This window comes from Astatotilapia calliptera, chromosome 23, assembly GCF_900246225.1.
Source record: "Astatotilapia calliptera chromosome 23, fAstCal1.2, whole genome shotgun sequence".
In the NCBI taxonomy this organism is placed as follows: Eukaryota; Metazoa; Chordata; class Actinopteri; order Cichliformes; family Cichlidae; genus Astatotilapia; species Astatotilapia calliptera.
The window spans coordinates 6,938,963-6,958,390 of NC_039323.1; the positions used below are offsets into that span (position 1 = coordinate 6,938,963).

At 39.6% G+C, this 19,428-nt stretch overlaps 1 protein-coding gene across 1 annotated transcript; it reads left to right on the plus strand.

Moving 5' to 3' along the window:
• The first annotated feature begins 48 nt into the window (after positions 1–48).
• Positions 49–14,423, plus strand: oma1 (OMA1 zinc metallopeptidase). Its single transcript, XM_026160137.1, is given in 9 exon segments — positions 49–1,708; positions 5,112–5,340; positions 5,516–5,689; positions 5,795–5,902; positions 10,057–10,185; positions 10,330–10,404; positions 10,813–10,962; positions 12,936–13,039; positions 13,041–14,423. Coding segments are annotated over 9 exon segments (1,539 nt in total). The 5' UTR covers positions 49–1,370; the 3' UTR covers positions 13,273–14,423.
• The last annotated feature ends 5,005 nt before the right edge of the window (positions 14,424–19,428 follow it).

The window sequence follows — 19,428 nt, forward strand, 5'->3', positions numbered from 1 at the left end:
AAAAATCTATTTTTATATTTCAGGTCTTTTTATGAATGTTCAGTGCAACACATGAATATATATTTTAATGATTTATGTTTAAAGTTTTGTCATTTACTCCTCACTAAGGTTTACTGTCCAAGGGGACAGTACTATGTTTTTAGAACATGTGGTGGCCAAGACATTCAAAGGGGCTCTTGATAAATCAGATAATCAGACAGGCAGTAGTACGGTTAGGTTAACTGGTGATTCTAAACTAGTTGTATGTGTATGATGGACTGTCCAGGGTGTACACTGGCTCTCATGCTATGGCAGCTGGGATAGGATGTAGCCCCCACCTGTGACTCTAAGTTGGATTAGCAGAAGAAAATGGATGGATAGTTACACTAAAGTGTAAAAATACCCTTAAGTGAAAAACCCGCATTCCAGTTCCCATTTATGTTAAAATTAGGATCAAAATAAACTGAAAATACCAAAAGTGAAAGTGCTCATGATGCCAAAGTAATCCCATGAAGCAATCGAACATTGATTGATCATTGATCAATCAGTGGTTTATTTCACTTTAATGTTGAAGCCGGAGCTAATGTTAAAAATACTTTATATACACAACTGGTTAACATAATCAGCGGTTTTCACACACTTGTGTTCATGTCTGAAGTTTGACAGTTATTGAGATTGGTAGTTATGGCATTAATCTGGCACACGATTTGGGAACCTCTACAATAAAATAGGATAATTTATTAGTTGATGTGTGTTATTTTAACTGCAAAAAAAGTTAAATAGTAAAACATGAAAATAAATGTGCTTGAGTACAAAGTAGAATATTTGCCTCCAAACTATGGTGGATTAAAAGCAGTAGCCTGGGTATGATTTAAAAAAAAAAAAAAGAAAAAAAAAAGACACACACTTAACATGTAAATATATTCAGTTAACTTCCAGCTCTATAATATAACGCTTAGCTCGTTTATAATATAACTTTGAGCTGTGTGTGCGGAACGTTCGTAACGGGGCTGTTTCTAGGTGGAATCATTTGGGAGGAGCGCGCGTTCCAGAAACTACAGTTAACGCTAGTTTGTAATTTTAAAGCGCGTCCTTTTGGCTCACCGGGCATTAATGTGTTTCAGCTCAGCGTGTAATGGTGTTAAAAACCAACTTTTGGACTGGTGAAGGCATTTCAGAGTTCCGCGGCTCCCCCCAATAACCAAATTTACGTGTACGTAAATTTCACTTCTAGCGATGACATTGACAGCTGAGAGCAGCTCCCCAGGTGTCACTACCGGATTTATTTTGACCTTTAGGATGAGATAACCGCATTGCGTTGACTGTTTTTGGTCAGTCCTCGTATAAATTAAAAAAAATTGTATCATTAAAAAATCAAATTAAATTAAAACATGGCTCTACTTTGCGGAAGTCTTTTCAGGAGCTGTCACTTCAGTTTGCTTTCGTCGCATCTTATCGGGAACCTCCGGGTATGCACACGAGCTGTTTACCCTCAGAGCAGTTGGCGAAATACCATAAGCACATCTGTACGCTTGAGAGCTTCTTTGACTGGACGGACAACGAGTTATCAGATTTACTCCAAAGCCACTGCTCCTCTTCCCTGTGGTCCTGTCCTGACCCCATGTGGACACTACTTCCACACTTCTGCCCGCCTGAGGGCCCTGCCTGCTCCCCTCATTTGGATGATAATCAAACCTCTGCAAAAGATTATGGCTATAATACTGGGCAGGTAGGAAAAACATAGTGTTTGCAGGAAGGTCCACAAGCTTTTGGATAGACACAGTTTTTGTAGTTTGTGCTTTGAACACCACCACAGTGGATTGTAAAAAATTTAAGGGTTCAAATGCAGTCTTTGAGCTTTTATTTAAGGGGTTTCAGAAAAGAATTGCAATAAATATTTAGAAATTACAGGCATTTTTATACATGGCCCCCTCTTCTGAATAATAATTTTACACAGTATCAATTATTTTGTTATGTAGCTCCTTGTCCAATTTGGGGACAAGGAGGCAGGCCAATACACCACAGACTTTTTCATCACCAAGTAATCTCCAATGAACCTTACCCCACTAACTGCATGTCTTTAGACTGGGGTTAGGAGCTGGAGTACAGAGAGAAAGACCCAAGTCATATGGTGGATTCAAACCCAGGAGCTTCTTGCTGTAAGGCAGTTGGGCTAACCACTGTGCTACCATGCTGGCTGATTGTGATGCTCCTTGGCTGTAGTCTCCGATAAAAGGCTGGCAGAATATTGTGAATCCAATGAAGCTTGGATGAAAATCCTTCTTTGGCTGAGAGTATAGCCCTCTAGACTCCAGATGTGCTAGTTCTATCTGTGGCCACATCATCAGTAAACTCTAATTAGTAATTTTTTGGCAGCTATACCTGCCGTGCCATAACATTGCCTCCACGATGTTTGACAGATCTCTGTAACCAGTGGTCTACACCTTTTTGAAAATCTGCTGTATTTCCACTTTTGAATGCATCTTTTAATTTTACACTTTAATGTCGTCTACCTATTTTTGTGCTTCTGACAATAAGGAACTTGGATAAAATTGGCTGTAAACAGCTAATGGAAGACTTTTGTTAAACAACTTGAATTAAAGTTGAAAGTTTGCACTTCAAACATAACTTAATCTTTTAAATAATATTAAGTAAAGTGTGGTGGTGAACAGGGGCAAAATCACAACCAATGTGTCACCCCCCCTAAAAAGTATACAGAGGTGTGGACTCGAGTCACATGACTTGGACTCGAGTCAGACTCGAGTCATTAATTTTATGACTTTAGACTTGACTTGAAAAAATGTTCTAAGACTTGTGACTTGACTTGGACTTTTACACCAATGACTTGGGACTTGAATTGGACTTGAACCGGTTTACTTGAAAAGACTTGATATTTTACCCCAAATACAAAATTTAACATGCATATTATATAGAGATTGAAAATGTGACGTCATTCACGGGTAGAACCGCAAAGGATTCTGGGAACTCGTGGCAAGCGGTACTAACGCACGCAGGCTTTCAATTAAAATCAGTTATACAGCGATAAAAAGAAACACAAGAAGCCGTTGTATTATTAACTGCAATAGCCGGTCGCATGACAGCCACGGGAAGCCGACGGGTAAAGAGATCGGTTGTTATCGGATTACCTCGTTGAAGAGAAATTGTTCGAGCCATGTTTCCGAAGTAACAAAGAGGCGACGGATGGTCTGGATTGCAGCCATTCAAAGGTCAAATATAACGTCCCAGAACACTCCAGCTCACAGGTTAGTCTGCTCCAAGCATTTACACGAAGGTCAGTGTTTTTTAGTAGTTAATACGTCATTTTCATAACATAATTGGTGATATAGGTTACAAGCAAGTCTGGCGCTGAACAGAAATTGTCGCGCTATGCTCCTTTATTTATTGTGCATAAATAGTGAATTGTCCTGACACAATATTGCGTTTCGCTTCTGTTATTATGGTACATTAACAAAAACATATACTTTTATTCACAGGATAAAACAGGTTTTTTGTATCACTAATTGCCCAGTACGATTACAGCATACAGTATTGTTGTCACTGCTACATTTCTGTGATGCTACCAGAAATTATTTCCACTACTAATTAATTACCGTTGAGCTCAAAGGTCCTATTAATAAACGGTTAACGAATGTGTATTTATGACAACAATTTGTGAGACTGGTAAACTTATGATACGTACGATGGTCTTTCGTTCTACACGGTGCGTTTCAAGGTCCTGCACCCATCTGTCGGTAAACTGTACCTGGGCTTGTTGCAGTGACCTGAAGTTACTAAACTTCATGAGTGTATGCACTCACTCCAAGAACCATATGATTATAAATATGCATATAAATATGCTACGATGAGATAGCTGACTTCATCTAACTAGCAAATGTTGTCCAGGCTACGTTGGTGATACAGTTTTTTTAATGTGTGTGATATTTTTGTCATGCGATTTTAAAGCTGGTCCTACAACCGCATCCAAGAATAACATGCAGCTTATCTCAGAACTGTCGGTGAAAACTATTCTTGGAGCTAAGTTTAATTGAGCTGCATTTTAAAGAGGTGCAATTTCACAATTTGTGTATATTTTCTAAGTTCACTATTTTGTCATGTGTTGAGAAAAACACAGATTTTAAAATTACATGGTCTAATATTTACATTTAGCATAACTGCAACATTATTTTTTCATTGTTTTTTTTTTTTTTTAAAGACTCGAAAGGACTTGAAATTCAAAGTTTCAGACTTGTGACTTGACTCGGACTTTTACACCAGTGACTTGAGACTCGACTCTGACTTGCCTGACATTACTTGAGACTTGACTTGAGACTTGAGGATAAAGACTTGAGACTTACTTGAGACTTGCAAAACAATGACTTGGTCCCACCTCTGAAAGTATAGACTGAAGTGGTTAATCAGTATAAATACGACACTATAGTCTATAATGGTCTACAAATTCAAATAGATGTAACATTTTAAATTTGGAATGTAAATAAAAAGCAAGACTTTAATAAGGTGTGTCAATAGAAAAGCTCTTAATACAGATGATAAATTGAGCATCCTTTTTGCTTTAAGGCATAATATCATTTAACAACACTTAATGTTTAATTAAATAATGAACACGCTCCTAATTGTTTTATCAACTGTTTTAATTATTGGATTTAAATAAGAACAAATAAATTACTGTCTAAATTGTTTCCATGCTTTATGTTTTAATTAACTGGTACAAAGTAATCCATGAAACCGAGTGACTGTGATGGTATCATTTAGCAGACATAGCAGACATTATTTTGTCTCCCCCTCCCTGCCTCCAACAGAATAGAGAGCAGGCATTTTTTTTGGCCTTTGAGCAGTACTACAAAATTTACCTGCCGAATTTATGCACGTTTTAGCACTTTATTTGAGGTTAGGCTTCTCTGGAAAGAAAAGAGGTTATTGTTCTGCATTATTATCTTACATTATTATGGGAAACTTTGGTTGCTAATCTTTCATCAGGCTTTTTCTCCGAGCATTTTTTTTTAAACATGCTTCAGATAATTAATTTAGTTCTAATTGTTGGAATAAGGTGTTAAATGTACTGCCTGAGCTACATAAGGATTTACAGCAGCACTAAAGCCCCTCTTTTTGTACAGGAGCATAAGGAAGTGGTGGGTGGCCTTACCAGACAAACGGCAGCAGCTGGTGCGCAAATATGCATGGCAGAAGCGCTGGCAAATAGCAGGGGGTGCAGGTGTTGCTATTATGATTGTAACCCTCTTCCTCCTAACGCACCTTGACGAGTCCCCCCTGACAGGACGGACCCGCCTTCTTGTGTTCAGTAAAGAGAACTACATGGAGATGGCAGCTCTGACTTCAGATGCGGTGAGAGACGTTGTGTTGCATGTGACATTGTGAGAAAATCACAAATATCCATTCCACAAACATTTCTAAGAAGATTTATTGAGTCAACAAGTAAGAAGGTGAATAGTTAAATGGAAAAAATGTCATTTTTAATGAAATTCTTCCTTAAATATTTGTTGTCATCTCTGTGTTTCAGTACATGGAGGAGTATGCAGAGCTGCTTGTTCCAGTCACTGACCCTCGTCACCAGGTGGTGAAGTGGGTGGTGCAGCACCTGGCACAAAGGAACAAGGACATCCCTGAAGTGAATGACATCAGCTGGACTGTCCATGTGGTGCAAAGTCCCAGCGTTAATGCCTTTGTACTACCGGTAAGTAAAGACAAGCTGAACACTAAAAATTTTACTATTATAAGGTGCAATCTAGTGTTTACACACCTACAAAGATTAAAAAGTTATTTCCCATTCTTTGAGTAGAATGGAAATGTCTTCATGTTTACTGGAATGCTGGAAGCCATTGCAGATGTTCACCAGCTCACTATTATACTGGGACACGAGATGGCTCATGCCTTACTGGGACACGCTGTAAGTACATAACCCTCCACGGACTGTTTGCTGTTATAGCATAGTTTGTACTCCACATCATAAATTTACCTTAAGACTTGACCTTGAGAGTGAATAGGTTTATTTTTTACAATTAATACAGGGTTTCTCTGGATCATTAAAAAGTCTTAAACTCTGAAATTGAATTCAAGAAAAATAAGACCTTAAAATATTTCATATTTCCCCAATATCTGCTGTAGGTATTAACTTTGGAAATGGTTTGTTTAAGCCTGGTATGTGTGGGAAAGAATATAATGTGAAGTACTGGGTTGTATGGATTGTTGAATTGTTGAAAATGGCTTGTGTATAAAAGCCTAAAAATAGTGCATAATTTTGACATTATTGGATCTTAATTCTTATTTCTTGAAGTCCTAAATGGACCTTAAAAAGCATTTATTTTGATTGTTAAAATGATGTTGGAACTAGAGCAGGGCGATATGGCCAAAAATATTTATCACGATATATATTTGAAAATTTGCGATAACGATATAACTGACGATATAATTGATGCGAGACAAAATACAACTCCACAACATTACTAACGCAAAAAGACAACCTTCCATTTATTTTCACTTAAACAAGAAGCTGGTTTTTATGTACATTAAAACTTTATAAAAATGTAACAGTGCAAATGCAAATTCCTAGCTGAAAGTTTAACCAAAAGGCATTTCCAGTAGAAATGGGCTGACATATCCTGAGCATAACCATGTATAATATCCACTGAAGTTAAAAAGAGGTGCTTTGCAACATTAAACTGCAGTGTGCAGTACGTATTTTTCGGACCATAAGGTGCACAGGATTATAAGGCACATTAAGCGAAACAAAGCAGTCAGATAAATCAAACTTTATTAAACTCATTCTTCTTGCTTCCTCCACTTCTGTACCATTGATTCATTAATGTTGAATTCTCTGGCAGCTGCTCTATTCCCATTAGTGATGGGATTTCTGGCTCTTTTTAGAGATCCGGCTCTTTCAGTTCGGCTCACTAAAAAGAGCCGGCTCTTTCGGCTCCGAACCGGCTCTTCAGGTTGTTTTGTTGCTTTAATTAATTTATTATTAACAATAATATAAAATTATGCACAAAAGGAATTACTAACATAAAAACAAGTGGTTTTATTTATATATGTTTATATATAAATATATGCGGTGGCCCCTAGAGACAAAACACGTACAAACTCCAAAACACATTTCTAGCATGAACTGAACTTCCAAAGCCGAGCTACTAGATCACTTAAATTACACAATTGAAAGCATGTGTGTATTGTTTGTATATTTATACACAGGCACTCATATATATTTTCAAATAATTTTAAAAAAAGTTCATTTACCTGTTATTACCACACACCAAATCCGGTCGTTGGTACTTGCTGGCTTGTGTAGCCACAAGATAACAAAGGCTCAACACTGCGCCCAGCATCCTGGAGCACTTCTGTTGTCTATTGTACGTTTTTTGAGTTTTTATGTGCTTCTGAGTTTTTATATGCTTCTGAGTTTTTACGTGCTTCGGAGTTTGTACGTGTTTTTACGTGTTTTTGGAGTTTTTACGTGTTTTGGAGTTTGTACGTGTTTTTACGTGTTTTGGAGTTTGTACATGCTTCAGAGTTCGTACGTGATTTGAAGTTTGTATGTGCTTTGTCTCTAGGGGCCACCGTAAATATACTTTTATTTATTCACTCCACATAAAATGTAATAAATAAATCATATAATACAAAAATCAACTATTCACATTTCAAGTTTTAACTATTTAAATTTTCAGCTTTTTCCTTTCACAAATTTAAAGTGAAAAGAACACAAAACACTGCAAACCACAACACAATTAAATATAAATTATAATATGAAAACTAAAAGAACATGCATATTCTCTGTCATATGGACCTGCATGAATAAACTTTCTCAATCCTTTATCATCTGCAACCGAAAATAGTTGTGGATGATTACTATACCTTTCTAATGTTGTTGTCCCTGCCTCTCTTTCTCTCTCTCTGGCTCTGTTCCTGTGCTACTGAGTGTAACTACCGCCCCTCCCCCCTCTGCCCAGCCTAAAGCACAAGGCTCGTGTGCAGAGTGAAGCGGAAAAAAAGCGCGAGAGAGAGGCTGAGAGAAAGAAAAAAAAAAAAAAAACCCACGTGACGGCTCGCGATAAGGAGCCGGCTCGCGTCGTTCACGTCAAAGAGCCGGCTCTAAGAGCCATTTCGTTCGCGAACGACCCATCACTAGTTCCCATGTTGTTGCAGTATATTAATGACTGACCTCGTATTGTGGATGGATTATCTCAGTTGTTCTTCTGACTGAAGTTTGGTCCGTTTACAGCATCCTGCCATGCGATTGCATTTGTCTCTAACTATCAGAAACCTTAACGTTAACCTTTTTAAGTGGAAAAGTGTTAGTGTTCGTCCTCCAGCTTCACTGTTTATATTATGCTAACATAGCTGTGTTGCTAGCGATCACGTAGCACATCATTAAATACCAGCTAGCCCAACTTCAGTAACCCTATAAACGTCACTGCTGTTTAGTTTCCTGTCTTCATTTATGTTGGAAGTGATAGCAGAGCTGTACGTTTGATTTTTTTCAGAAATCTCTCAGTCTCTCAGTCAGAACATGCTAGCGAAACTAGCGAGCTAACTTCCGCTAGCTTCCTGCTAACTTCTAACTCCGTTAAATGTAATAAATTTTGTTTTCATGGATGCCTGGAAGTTAAACTTCATAGTTACACCTGGTAAAGCAGCAATGCTGATCGTTTTATTAAAGATGAAAGAATTTAGACAATTTTTAATTCTCAGTGATGCTGCAGTGTTCGTTTGACCTGAAGAATGTGGAGTTTAGGACCCAGATTACTCCCAGATTTAAGAGCATCTTAGTCCGACAATAACGACGGCCGCTTGCATGTTCTGCAAAAAAATGTGCTTTGTCATGTATCTGACGGACAAACACCAAACCAGTTCCACATCACTGAAGTTGCACCATTTTTACAAACCAATTCTGGTTCATTTGTTTCACTCAACAATCGGCCATGTGCGTATGAAAACAAAGCCACTGCGCATGCGCGTTTTACTCATATTCTATCGCGATATTTCATTTTCCTATCGTTGCATAACATTATACCGGTATTACCGTGAACGGTATAATATGGCCCAGCCCTAGTTGGAACTATTTATTATAAGTGGAGTTATACAATAGGCAAAGAATTACGCCTGCCACTGGTATTATTAACAGAAACAAATTCCTTGATTGTATGTTTTCTCTCATGCATTGAGTGCACACTCTTCCGTAACAGACAAGCACTCAGTTGAATGCAGCAAACCTCACACCTGTTTAGCTTCTGAGGCTGAAGTGCTGCAGTGCACAAAGACCTGTGCAGTATGCTGACATCTAATAGGCTTAGCTGATCAGCAGCAGATGTTGCAGTGAATGAGTCACTGAAAACACTTAAAGTGCAAATATTGCTCAAGAACAAACTTTAGTCATTTATTAGCCCTTGGCACAGTCTTGGAGGTTCCACACAGCACTGTAAAATATGCATGTGGACCCCCTACAGGTGCAGAATATACTGCATTATACACTGAGATCTCCTGACTATTCATCACTTCTGCTCTGTCTCGGAAGTATCATATCAGCTGAAGTGGCATCTGTTGCAGTCTTGTTGCATCAGCCGTTGATAAAAGACTCGGTGACAATCACATCCAAACAGTCACTAATCCTGCCGGTGCTGTGATGACCAAAGTGACCTCAGGCACTGCTGTGCTTTATTAATTCTCCGCAGATGGCTGTCTTTTTCTCTCTCTCCAGCTTTAAAGCCCATTCTTCTTGTTCTAAAAAAGTGTCTAATGAAGTTGTGGGTATTTCAAGACTTTAAACGTCCTCAGAGGAAATGCTTGAAGGAGATTTTAATTAGATGAAGGGAATGAGCATCGATGGGCTTGGTATTACCCAGTAGGTGTGCTCTATTGGATTGGCTGTTAAAACCTCTAAATCTGTTACAGCGTAAATGTTCCACTAAAATAGATGGGAACAATCAATATGTTTCAGCAGCCTCAATCACCTCCCCAAAACTTTTTACCTCTATTTTTCTGTTCTTATATTTTTCTCTTTTATCCTCCTTCCTTCCTTTTCTTTTCCTTCCCTCACTGCCTCCACAGGCAGAACAGGCCAGTATGTCGCATGTCCTGGAGCTCCTGTCTGTTGTTCTCCTGATAGCCATCTGGGCCATGTGTCCTCACGACAGCCTGTCAATGCTGGGACACTGGGTACAGGGCAAGCTTAGAGAGGTGAGGAATTAATATTCATTATCTGAAAATGTATATGAAGTATTAAAGTTACAGCAGTTTAAAAAAATGACTGGAAGATAAAAATGTACAATAATCTTGTAGTTTTTACACACCTACACAGAAATCTGCTTTTTTCTTTTCTAGCTGCTGTTTCAACGCCCTTTCAGTCGGAAACTGGAGGCTGAGGCAGATCAAGTCGGATTGCAATTGGCTGCTAAGGTATCACTGTCACCAATTTGGTCACCATTTATCTGGCTCAAGCGGTGCCTTCTTTTGTGTTTTCACCTGTGTTTTTTCGTTGGTTGCATTCACTCCGATGATATTTTTAGGGTTAAAAACATGCAACCAGGCTAATGACTCGAGGAAAAGTGTTAAATCCAGCTTTTTGGAGCTTGAGATTGAAAGAAAAATTCAGGAATAATTTTAAAATGTTTTTACTTTTTATAAGCTGTTCTTTATTTTAACCTCATTCAGTTTCCTCTAATGTTCCCCAATCATACAATCTGTCCACGGGACACTAGGGGGCACTGTTGTCAAAGGAAACTAAAGTGAAGATTTTTATCTCAGAACAAAACAGTGGGATGCCACTTCTTGTGTGTGTTTCTGAGGTGTGTGTATTATTTACAGGCATGTGCCGATGTGCGAGCAGGACCTGTATTCTGGCAGCAGATGGAACTCAGAGACCAACTATCAGGAGAGCCCACCTTGCCTGAATGGCTGTCCACACACCCATCGCACAGGAACAGAGTCGCTCAGCTGGACCGTCTCATACCAGAGGTATAGACACACGCAGTATTTTTTCCTTAGATTGTTTCCCCCTAAACTGTTGTGTCGGTTCTTAGTCATATGTTTGTCCCAACTTTGAAGTGAAGAAATCTGTGAGGCCTGTGTGGGGACACAGCCCTACTCCTTTCTGTTTTTCAGGAGAAACAGTGTAGCTTTAGGAGCTGTTGGAAAGATTCTTAATGGAACTAATGAAGCGTCTGGAGAGATATAAATCCACCTGCAGACATGGAGAGGAGGGCAGAAAGGAAGGAGAAACGTGGGGTTTTAGGAAGACAGCAAAAACATTTTGCTGTGCCAGGGCCTGGATGTCTGCTTAGCTGAATGTCTTGAAGGATTTGAGTTGAGTGCCTGAAAGAAAACAGCCCCACATTAGCAGCTCAGTGTTGGCAGTGTGACCAGCCAATCAATGGTATCTTAAGTCTATAAGGAAATCAACAACCAGTTAAGACAGCAGTTTCAGTTGTGAGGACTGTCAGCATCCACAGTCCTCACAACTTTTTCTGTGCGTGTAAGTGTTAGCAGAAAGGTGGATTAATAATCTATGTATTAGACAGCAGTGAGGTTAACCTTGACTGTTATTTGGACTGTTGGAGCACTGTCAGATGCTCCAAGCACAAAGACGAACAGATGGGTAAACCACTAATTGTCCATCAGGTGCCTATGTCGTTGAATATGTGCATGTTCTGTGTATGTGCTCGTGCACCCGGTCGTATCCCTGTGAGGTAGATTGACCTCTAGCAGCAGTTGTTGTCGAGACCAGGCTGTAGCCACAGGCAGTGAAGTGATGAAGACTGTTGTTTGGGGATTAATTGCCCTGCTTTGTGTGTGTGGTGCTGAGAAGACTCGGTTTCTGGTACCTCCAATGCTTAACTGTTCGATCCAGCATAGCAGCATGTATGAGTCAGTTAACAGCCGAGCTCAGTCTGGTGAAAGCGATGCATAATGTGATGTTTTTAACCTTGCAAAGGGTGACAGCCTCAAGCTACCTAACCCGACTCTTGTGGGGGCACTCCACCTCCACGAGCGCGCTCATCATCCTTAAGCACAGCACATCAAGTCCACCGGTAACATGAGAGGGAGAGCCTGTTGAGTGGGAAGTACACGTATGTGCTCAGTCTTGTAGGTGGTGCTAAGTGAGAGATTAATGACTTGGGATGTGCGTAGGTGTGTGAGACAGACGGAGAGAATATATTTATCGGCCGGGGTGTGATTGAAGTTTCCATTAGCTCCGTCACATACTGGAATATTTTTAACCATAACCATTTTAGCCAAGCTAGTTACATGGCTCTTTCATGCTAATGTTGGCCTACAATAGCTGCTTCCATGTCTTTTACTCAGAGACACTTTATAATTTTCTGTTTCTCTATAAAACCATAGAATGTATATAAAAGATGGACGTGGCTTCCAAGTCAGTGCAGAAGTGCATCAAAACTGCATTCTTTCAAATGGCCAGTAGTGGGCAGTACATCTGTTTGTGAAAAGAAGTCTATGAGGAAACGATGCTACTCCTCAGTAAACACTTTCCTCATGAGTTTTTGCTCTTAATTGCTAGTTTTAAGACTGATTTAGCATAGCACGAGGTTCGTTCAGTTAATTAAGATCCCATTAAGAGTAAAGTAGACATTAAAACAGGTATGCTTTACGGCATAATTTAAAAGTCGCTCAAGTCAGATCCTCCACTTGTCAGATTTAGAAAAACTAAGACAAAACTTAAGTCCAAAGGAGGCTTTAAAAATGTGACTCTGCTGTAGCGTTTGAGCTTTTGACAAGCAGGAGGGCACATGACTGTTTGAAAGGTGTCAGATGGTAACTATAAATGTGACTTTGCATGAATTACGTTTAATGTGCCTGCACGTAAGCTAGCATTTTAGTTTGTACATAGAGTTTTCACCAGCCCTGGTTAATCTTGTTTTGTTTTGCTTAAAGTGTTTGTGTGTCTGTCCTTTTGCTTTATATCTGTTCAGGCTCTGGAGCTGAGGGAAAGATGCGTCTGTCCTGCTCTGCCTGCTACTGATCCTCGTGATGTTTTCTCCAAGAGCGTCCGTGTGTTGCTGAAAAACACCAGGGAGTGAAGGGCCAGAGAGGGGAGACAAACCTGTGTTGACCCACAGCCCCACCTCAGTCCCCACAAGACTGCCTGCAGCATTCATTGCCCAAACTGCACTTCCTTCTTCCCCAGATGCAGATCATTTAAGCAAAGGCCCGGTCCCAGCTGCAATTCCAGAGAGAGTTATGGCAGCCCGTGCCACTGCTACTGCTGCAGAGGAGGGATCCCAGCACGTATTGCAGAGCACCAGCTGACAGGGGTGTTAAATCATCACCAACTTCCTTGAATAAACTTGACTGACTATAGTGGAGTATGAACTGCAGCTAGCAACCTTTCTCTTATTGTCTATTAAATTGAAAAAAAAATGCACCTGAGTGCGTAGGTGCTAAAAGGGTTAAATTCTCACCCACCATTGCAGAGACTGCAGATACCACCACAATCGAGGGTGGAGCTGGCGGTTGTTTTACAAAGGAAGTGACTGCGGGTCATTATATAAATCAGTAGAAAATTGAGGTAAAAGGCTGACGAAGATAAATCAAGAATTTTATCCATGCCTAATGACTACAAAGATACCACATTAATTAGATAACCTTGAATAGGAAAATACTGAATTAATTAGCTTCCATACATTGCCAGATTAATATGTGCATTATTCATTGACACACGGCAACAGACGAGAGTAAGCACTTACGTGTGCTTGTTGGAGGCAGCGTCCATGGCATCCAGAGGACATCTACATTCTCATTATGACTACTGCATTCTCATGCCACACGCACAGCACTTTATCTGTTTTCTAGCCCGGGGGACTTAATGGTGTAAATTTATGCTGGGTTGTTTGCGGGTTTTAAAACACAGCGCACTGCACGGGAATGCCAATATCAGCCGTCAAGCTTTGAGAAATCTTTCATGGGATTTTGTAAAATCTTATTTAACAAGGCAAGTTGACTGAGAAAACATTCATATTTACAACAACAGCCTGCGGGAGAAGACATACTGTGAAGAGGGGAGGGCAGTTATGGTTCAAATCTTGGTAATGTTTTATGTGTGTGTGTGTGTGCGCGCGGAGACGAAATGGTACACTTGGTTACACTGTGAAATCAAAAATGATACTACTATGTTTTTTTTGGGTGGGGAGGTAAATTATTTCATTTGTGTCACGCTTTTTAGGCACCGAACCTGAACTAGCCTCCAAAAACAACAGTTGGGAGTCTTACACCTGCTGTGGAGGCTTTCTCTTACAGGGTAAAACACAGGGTAGGTCTATATTAGGGTTGGTTTCTCCTTTAGAGTAAGTGGTCAGTCCATAACAAGCCAATGAAAAGCACATATTGGTTTTTTCACATTCATAACTCAGCGGATATGTATTCTGTTTGCAGGTGACTAGCGAATAAAATTCAAACTTGGATATCTCTTCTTTTTTTCTCCTTTATTCTAAAATCTATAAATTGACATCGATCAAAGGGGCGCATACAGCTAAACAAACAGAAATGTAATATGGATGTGCGTAAAATTATCTGCCTGTGTGACATTACGTAAGGGAACATCAAACGCCTTGCATCGTCACACCAACCAATTAGATTCTGGGGTGAAAGATGAGTTTCTTTTGAAGTGTGCGTGTGGCGGCAGCGGTTTACTTATTGATGCTTGGCTCCTGGGGAATATCCTTGCTGTCTGTTCACAGCTGATCAGAGAGATGTAAAGTTTTGAAATCTCATTGACCACATTATGCAAAGCCAGTTGTAATCAAATGGAAGCTACTAGGATATCCATCAGTCAGCCTCATCCCAGCTCTTTTGTAATGTCTGCCAACTGCTACAAGTTGTAGCTTCTTGAATACGAGATCAATTTTGTGTAAATTATGTGTATTAAACAGCTTTGGAGTATGGGCCTTTTCACTATCTGCTGCTGAACACAAGTTGTCTCTTTTCGCAATTTTGACCTTTTTATGGACTTTTGAATACACAGGTCCCATTCATTATAATGTAGATAATCTATTTCAGGGTCATATTGTTGCATGCACACTGTGGCAGCTGGATGCAGCTTCCTCCCCACTCGCAGAGAAATTGGAACATGAGCAGGCAACAGATGACACACTCACACCCAGAGGTAATTGTAATGAGCGTGATACAATACACACACTGCGCTGAGTAATTGTAGCCTACTGCTGGAGTCTAAACAATACTTTGACAGAGGGCTTAATCAAGGGAAACAAAGAGACAGCAGTCAGATGGATTGAAAGGACAGAAATAGAAAACAAACTGGAACCATGGGGATTGACAGGAGAAAAGAAAAGATTTCATTTCAAGTGTGTGAAAGAGAGAATCTTTTGGGGTGATTTACATGCAAATCAGATGTTTAATTTTTAACATGCAGCACGAATCCTGCATGGGAAAGTCCTGTTCGATGTGGTTTCTCTGTTCGCATGCGCAGCCTTGAGCAGATAAGATCTTTTCCACAAACTAAGTTCAAAATCAAATGTCTACTTTATGTCTGTAAATTCACCTTAAGTCTCACATTGTTTTGAGTTTGTATAGTCTTCCACCCACTAGAGACATCAGACAGCTTCTGAGACCTCTGCAAACCGCTCACAGGTATTTTGAGGTATTGACATAAACACAGAACTGTTGAAAAGTAGAAGAAGGAGCAGTGAAGGCAGCACACCCACACCACAGAAAGCTGAATGCTTGATAAGTGGCAAACTAAAGATGCTGTTTTCCCAACAAAAACACTCCCAGAGAGAGTAAAGGCAGTGAAAGAGCAACACAACACATCTGCTGTGTAGGTGGCTGAATGATGTCCCAGAATGCAGTCTGGCTAACCTTTGACCTCCCTGTGGAGTATTGCTCGAAGTGGCTCATCCACGGTTCCATTTCTTGGATCCGCCCCGACAAAGACAGACACACAAATGCAGCAGCTGGCTGTTATGTGCAGAGGGAATATGGTGATGGAAAAAGCGTGTGTATGTGTGTCGCTGGTGTAAAAGTTGCTGCGTCCTTCCGCTGCACATTAATTATACATGTGGCATGTGGGTGTCTGATTGAAATGAATATTTTACTCCTTTTAATCACTGCCATTGCCAGAGTGATGGAGCATCTGGATGTGTTACCTGGGTAATTAAAGACGCTGTCTCAAACATGCACACATTCAAGTCTCAGAGGTTGTGTCTGCAGTATGAGACAGGAGCACCCCAGAGGCTTACTAATGAGTCAGAATTAGATTTGGAATGTTTTACAGCAATGAGGCTCATAGAAAAGTAAAGACCGCTTTTTAAAATATTTTGTTATTGTCGACATGAGCCATTAAAAAAAGTGCTAGACATTGTATAAATGTAATAAAAACAGAATGTGGCAGTTTTTAAATCACCTAAAACCTAAATTTGTTATTTGAAAATAGTGCTTTTTTGTAATTTGTACGCTGCATATTTTCTGTGGGCCCATTTATAGCTCAGGCTCTTAATGCAGAGCAGTGCTGTTGTGTTATATGCAGAATGTGGATTGCTGAAAAAAGCAATGTCTTCCCTAAAGAAGACATTGGTGAGCTAGCAGCACCGTTTAGGCTGAAGCGGCACTGTCTAGCCTCTTGATGTCACAGACTTCACAGATCCTGACTTTTTAAAACTCGATCTTTTTCTTAATTTCTTGCATTTTTATGCTAAAAACCATAATTCTTAATGTGTTCCCTGCAGTCTTTCACAGAGTGTTGAAAACCTTGCTATCTTTATTCATAGAAGGCTCCTTTTATACTCCAAAGACTCGTCTTGTTGCTGACTTGTTGCCAATTGACCTAATTGGTTGTGGGATGTTGATTTTCAAATGATTCTATTTTCTTTTTACTTTGTTTACCTAGTGTCCCAGGAGTTTTGGAAATGGGTTTGAATAGCCCAAGGCTTTTCCAACTCTCTTTTGGGCCGTGTGGCATGCAGAGTGTTGGGCTGAATGTAATCTTAGCAAAAAGAGTAGCTATTTTAAACTCCTCATATGCTTTCTGTAGTTATGCAATCTGAGCATATTACAGGAGAAGCCACAAGTATGAACTATATAAACTATTTGTGTATTTACTATACAGCTCTAAATATCAGTGAGAGTTAATCAGTTCATCTTTTACTTTTGGATTACATGATTATGGTGCTATTAGGATTTTTTGTGTTTCGTTCCCAGTTTAAAATTGTCACTTTATGTGCCTTTCTCTCTTCTCTGAATATGTCTGCCACCAACATTTTATTTTTAGCAAATAGGGCAAAACCATGTTGCTTAGAAAGGCAAGAGTTGTTCTTTCTCAGCCTGGAGTTGTTTAAGTAGGTTGATGATAGTCTCTTTTCTCCCACATACAAATTTTGTCTAGTGCAGCTTCATTATGAGTTGCACTACTGTGCAAAAGTCACCTTTCATTTCTTTATACTTTGCTTTGAAAGTGGGAAATAGGTAGAGTGATTTATTGAAACATCTGCAAACATAAATGTAAACAGAAAGTAGCAAAAATTTAGTGCGGACAATATTTGGTATGATCACTATAATTCATCAACAAAGCCTGAACTCTCTTAGGCAAGATTTCTTGTAATTTTTTTAAGTAGTCTTCAGCAATAGTTCTCCAGGCTTCTTATTCTTAAAGGGCATTCAAAGCTCGTCTTTGGCTGTTTTCTGCTTTAATAATGTCGAGATCGTTGGGTTTGTGGAGGCCAGTCAATGACTGATAATAGTCCATTGTGTTTTTTTCCATCCAGGTATACTTTTCCTGGATTGCCAATGAGTTTGGGATCATTGTCATGTTGAAAAGCTGTCATGCTGTTGCCACTTGGACGCTTTCCATACGGTGTTATATCCTGAATCTGACAGTACTATTCTACATTCATAATTCCATCAGTTTTGACAAAGTCCCCTAAGATGCAAACCATGGCAGAGCCTCTTCTCTATTTTATTACTTAGATACTCTCTGGACCGTCTCCATACATACTGATGATTTGAAGTTAACATTTCAAATTGGGATTCCTCACTCCCTCAGAACTGATTTGACTGATTTTCTGTCCAGTTCTTGTCCTTGTGTAATTTTGCAAACCAGCCTTTTCTCCCTGTTGGCTTTCGTTGAAAATCCTTTCTTGGCTTCTTGACAGCCATCCTTCCACTACAACCATTTCTGATGAGCTTTTGGTGAAGAGTAAAAAGTATGAACTGAATGACCAGATGCATCTCTCGGGTCCCATGCCAAGTCTTTGTTGGATTTCTTATCCTAAGAACATGACTTTCAGATACTATTTGTTTGCTGCAGATTTTTTAAGGCCTACTACTTCTTTCTTTATGACCTATATTTGTCTGGTTTCAAATTTGCACACCATGCTGAGATTTGCCAAGTTTTTCACCTATAGCACTTTGGGAATCACTTTCTTGGTGCAAAAATACTATTTTATGCCTGTCAAACTGTGTTATCTCTGTTATTTCTCATAGATTCAACTAAAGAAATGAGAAAAAAATAATGTGTTTTTGTGACAAAATCAGTTGCTAAGTTGTCTATTATGTGTAGACACATGACTGGGTCGTCCTTTGAGTTAGGTGTCTTTTTTTATGCCTGAATGATTAGTGATCAGTGTTAAGTGGCTGGAGAACTATTGTTGAAGACCTCTTTAAAAGATAATTGACTCCTTGGAAGCAAAACGTAAGTAAATGAAAACTTTTGCAGAGTGTTGTATATCTGAAGCTCATATCTGCATTGCTCACACAGAACAGCTGAAATATTCGATTTCAGATACTCCTTAAAATAACACAGTAAAAACTGTAGCTGAATGAATCAATCTGGTGTTTTTTTACATGCTCTTTGGGCTGTGGGTTCCAGTGAGCTGAGCTTCTTTGTGAACAGCAGTGAAGAACATGTATGGGGTCATCAGGGCTATCTGGGTATGCTCTTTCAGCACACAATGCAGGTATTCCTCTAATGGCTCCTTGTGTCCCCTCAGTCTGTCTTATCATCTTGATCTATGCTTGTGTGCGTGTGTGTGTGCATAGCTGAACTGGTGGAGGTTTTTATAGTCTGGCTGCTCTGATGCTATTAGAGATTAGGATGTTAACACAGTCCCTCATCTGACTGCATCGATCTCAACCCTTGCGGTGGAATCACATTAATACTAACAACGTCAGGTTACAAGCTTTGTAGCTCTCTTTACCCCCCTCTCTCCTTTTACATCTGCTTCTCTGTCAGTGTTGATTTAAATTTGAATAACCAGCTTTCTTGTCAGTCTTTCAACAAGGAGAGGGGCCAGTTTAATGAATGGAACGATGGAAGGAAGATTGCAGAAGCAGAGGGAGACTAGAGGATGTGGAAATGACATGAGATGAAATTGTTTAAATCAGTCTTCCTCAGCTGCTTTGACACTAGTTGCGTTCACTGGTGGAGTGCATCAAGTCACAACTTAGGGTAAATGT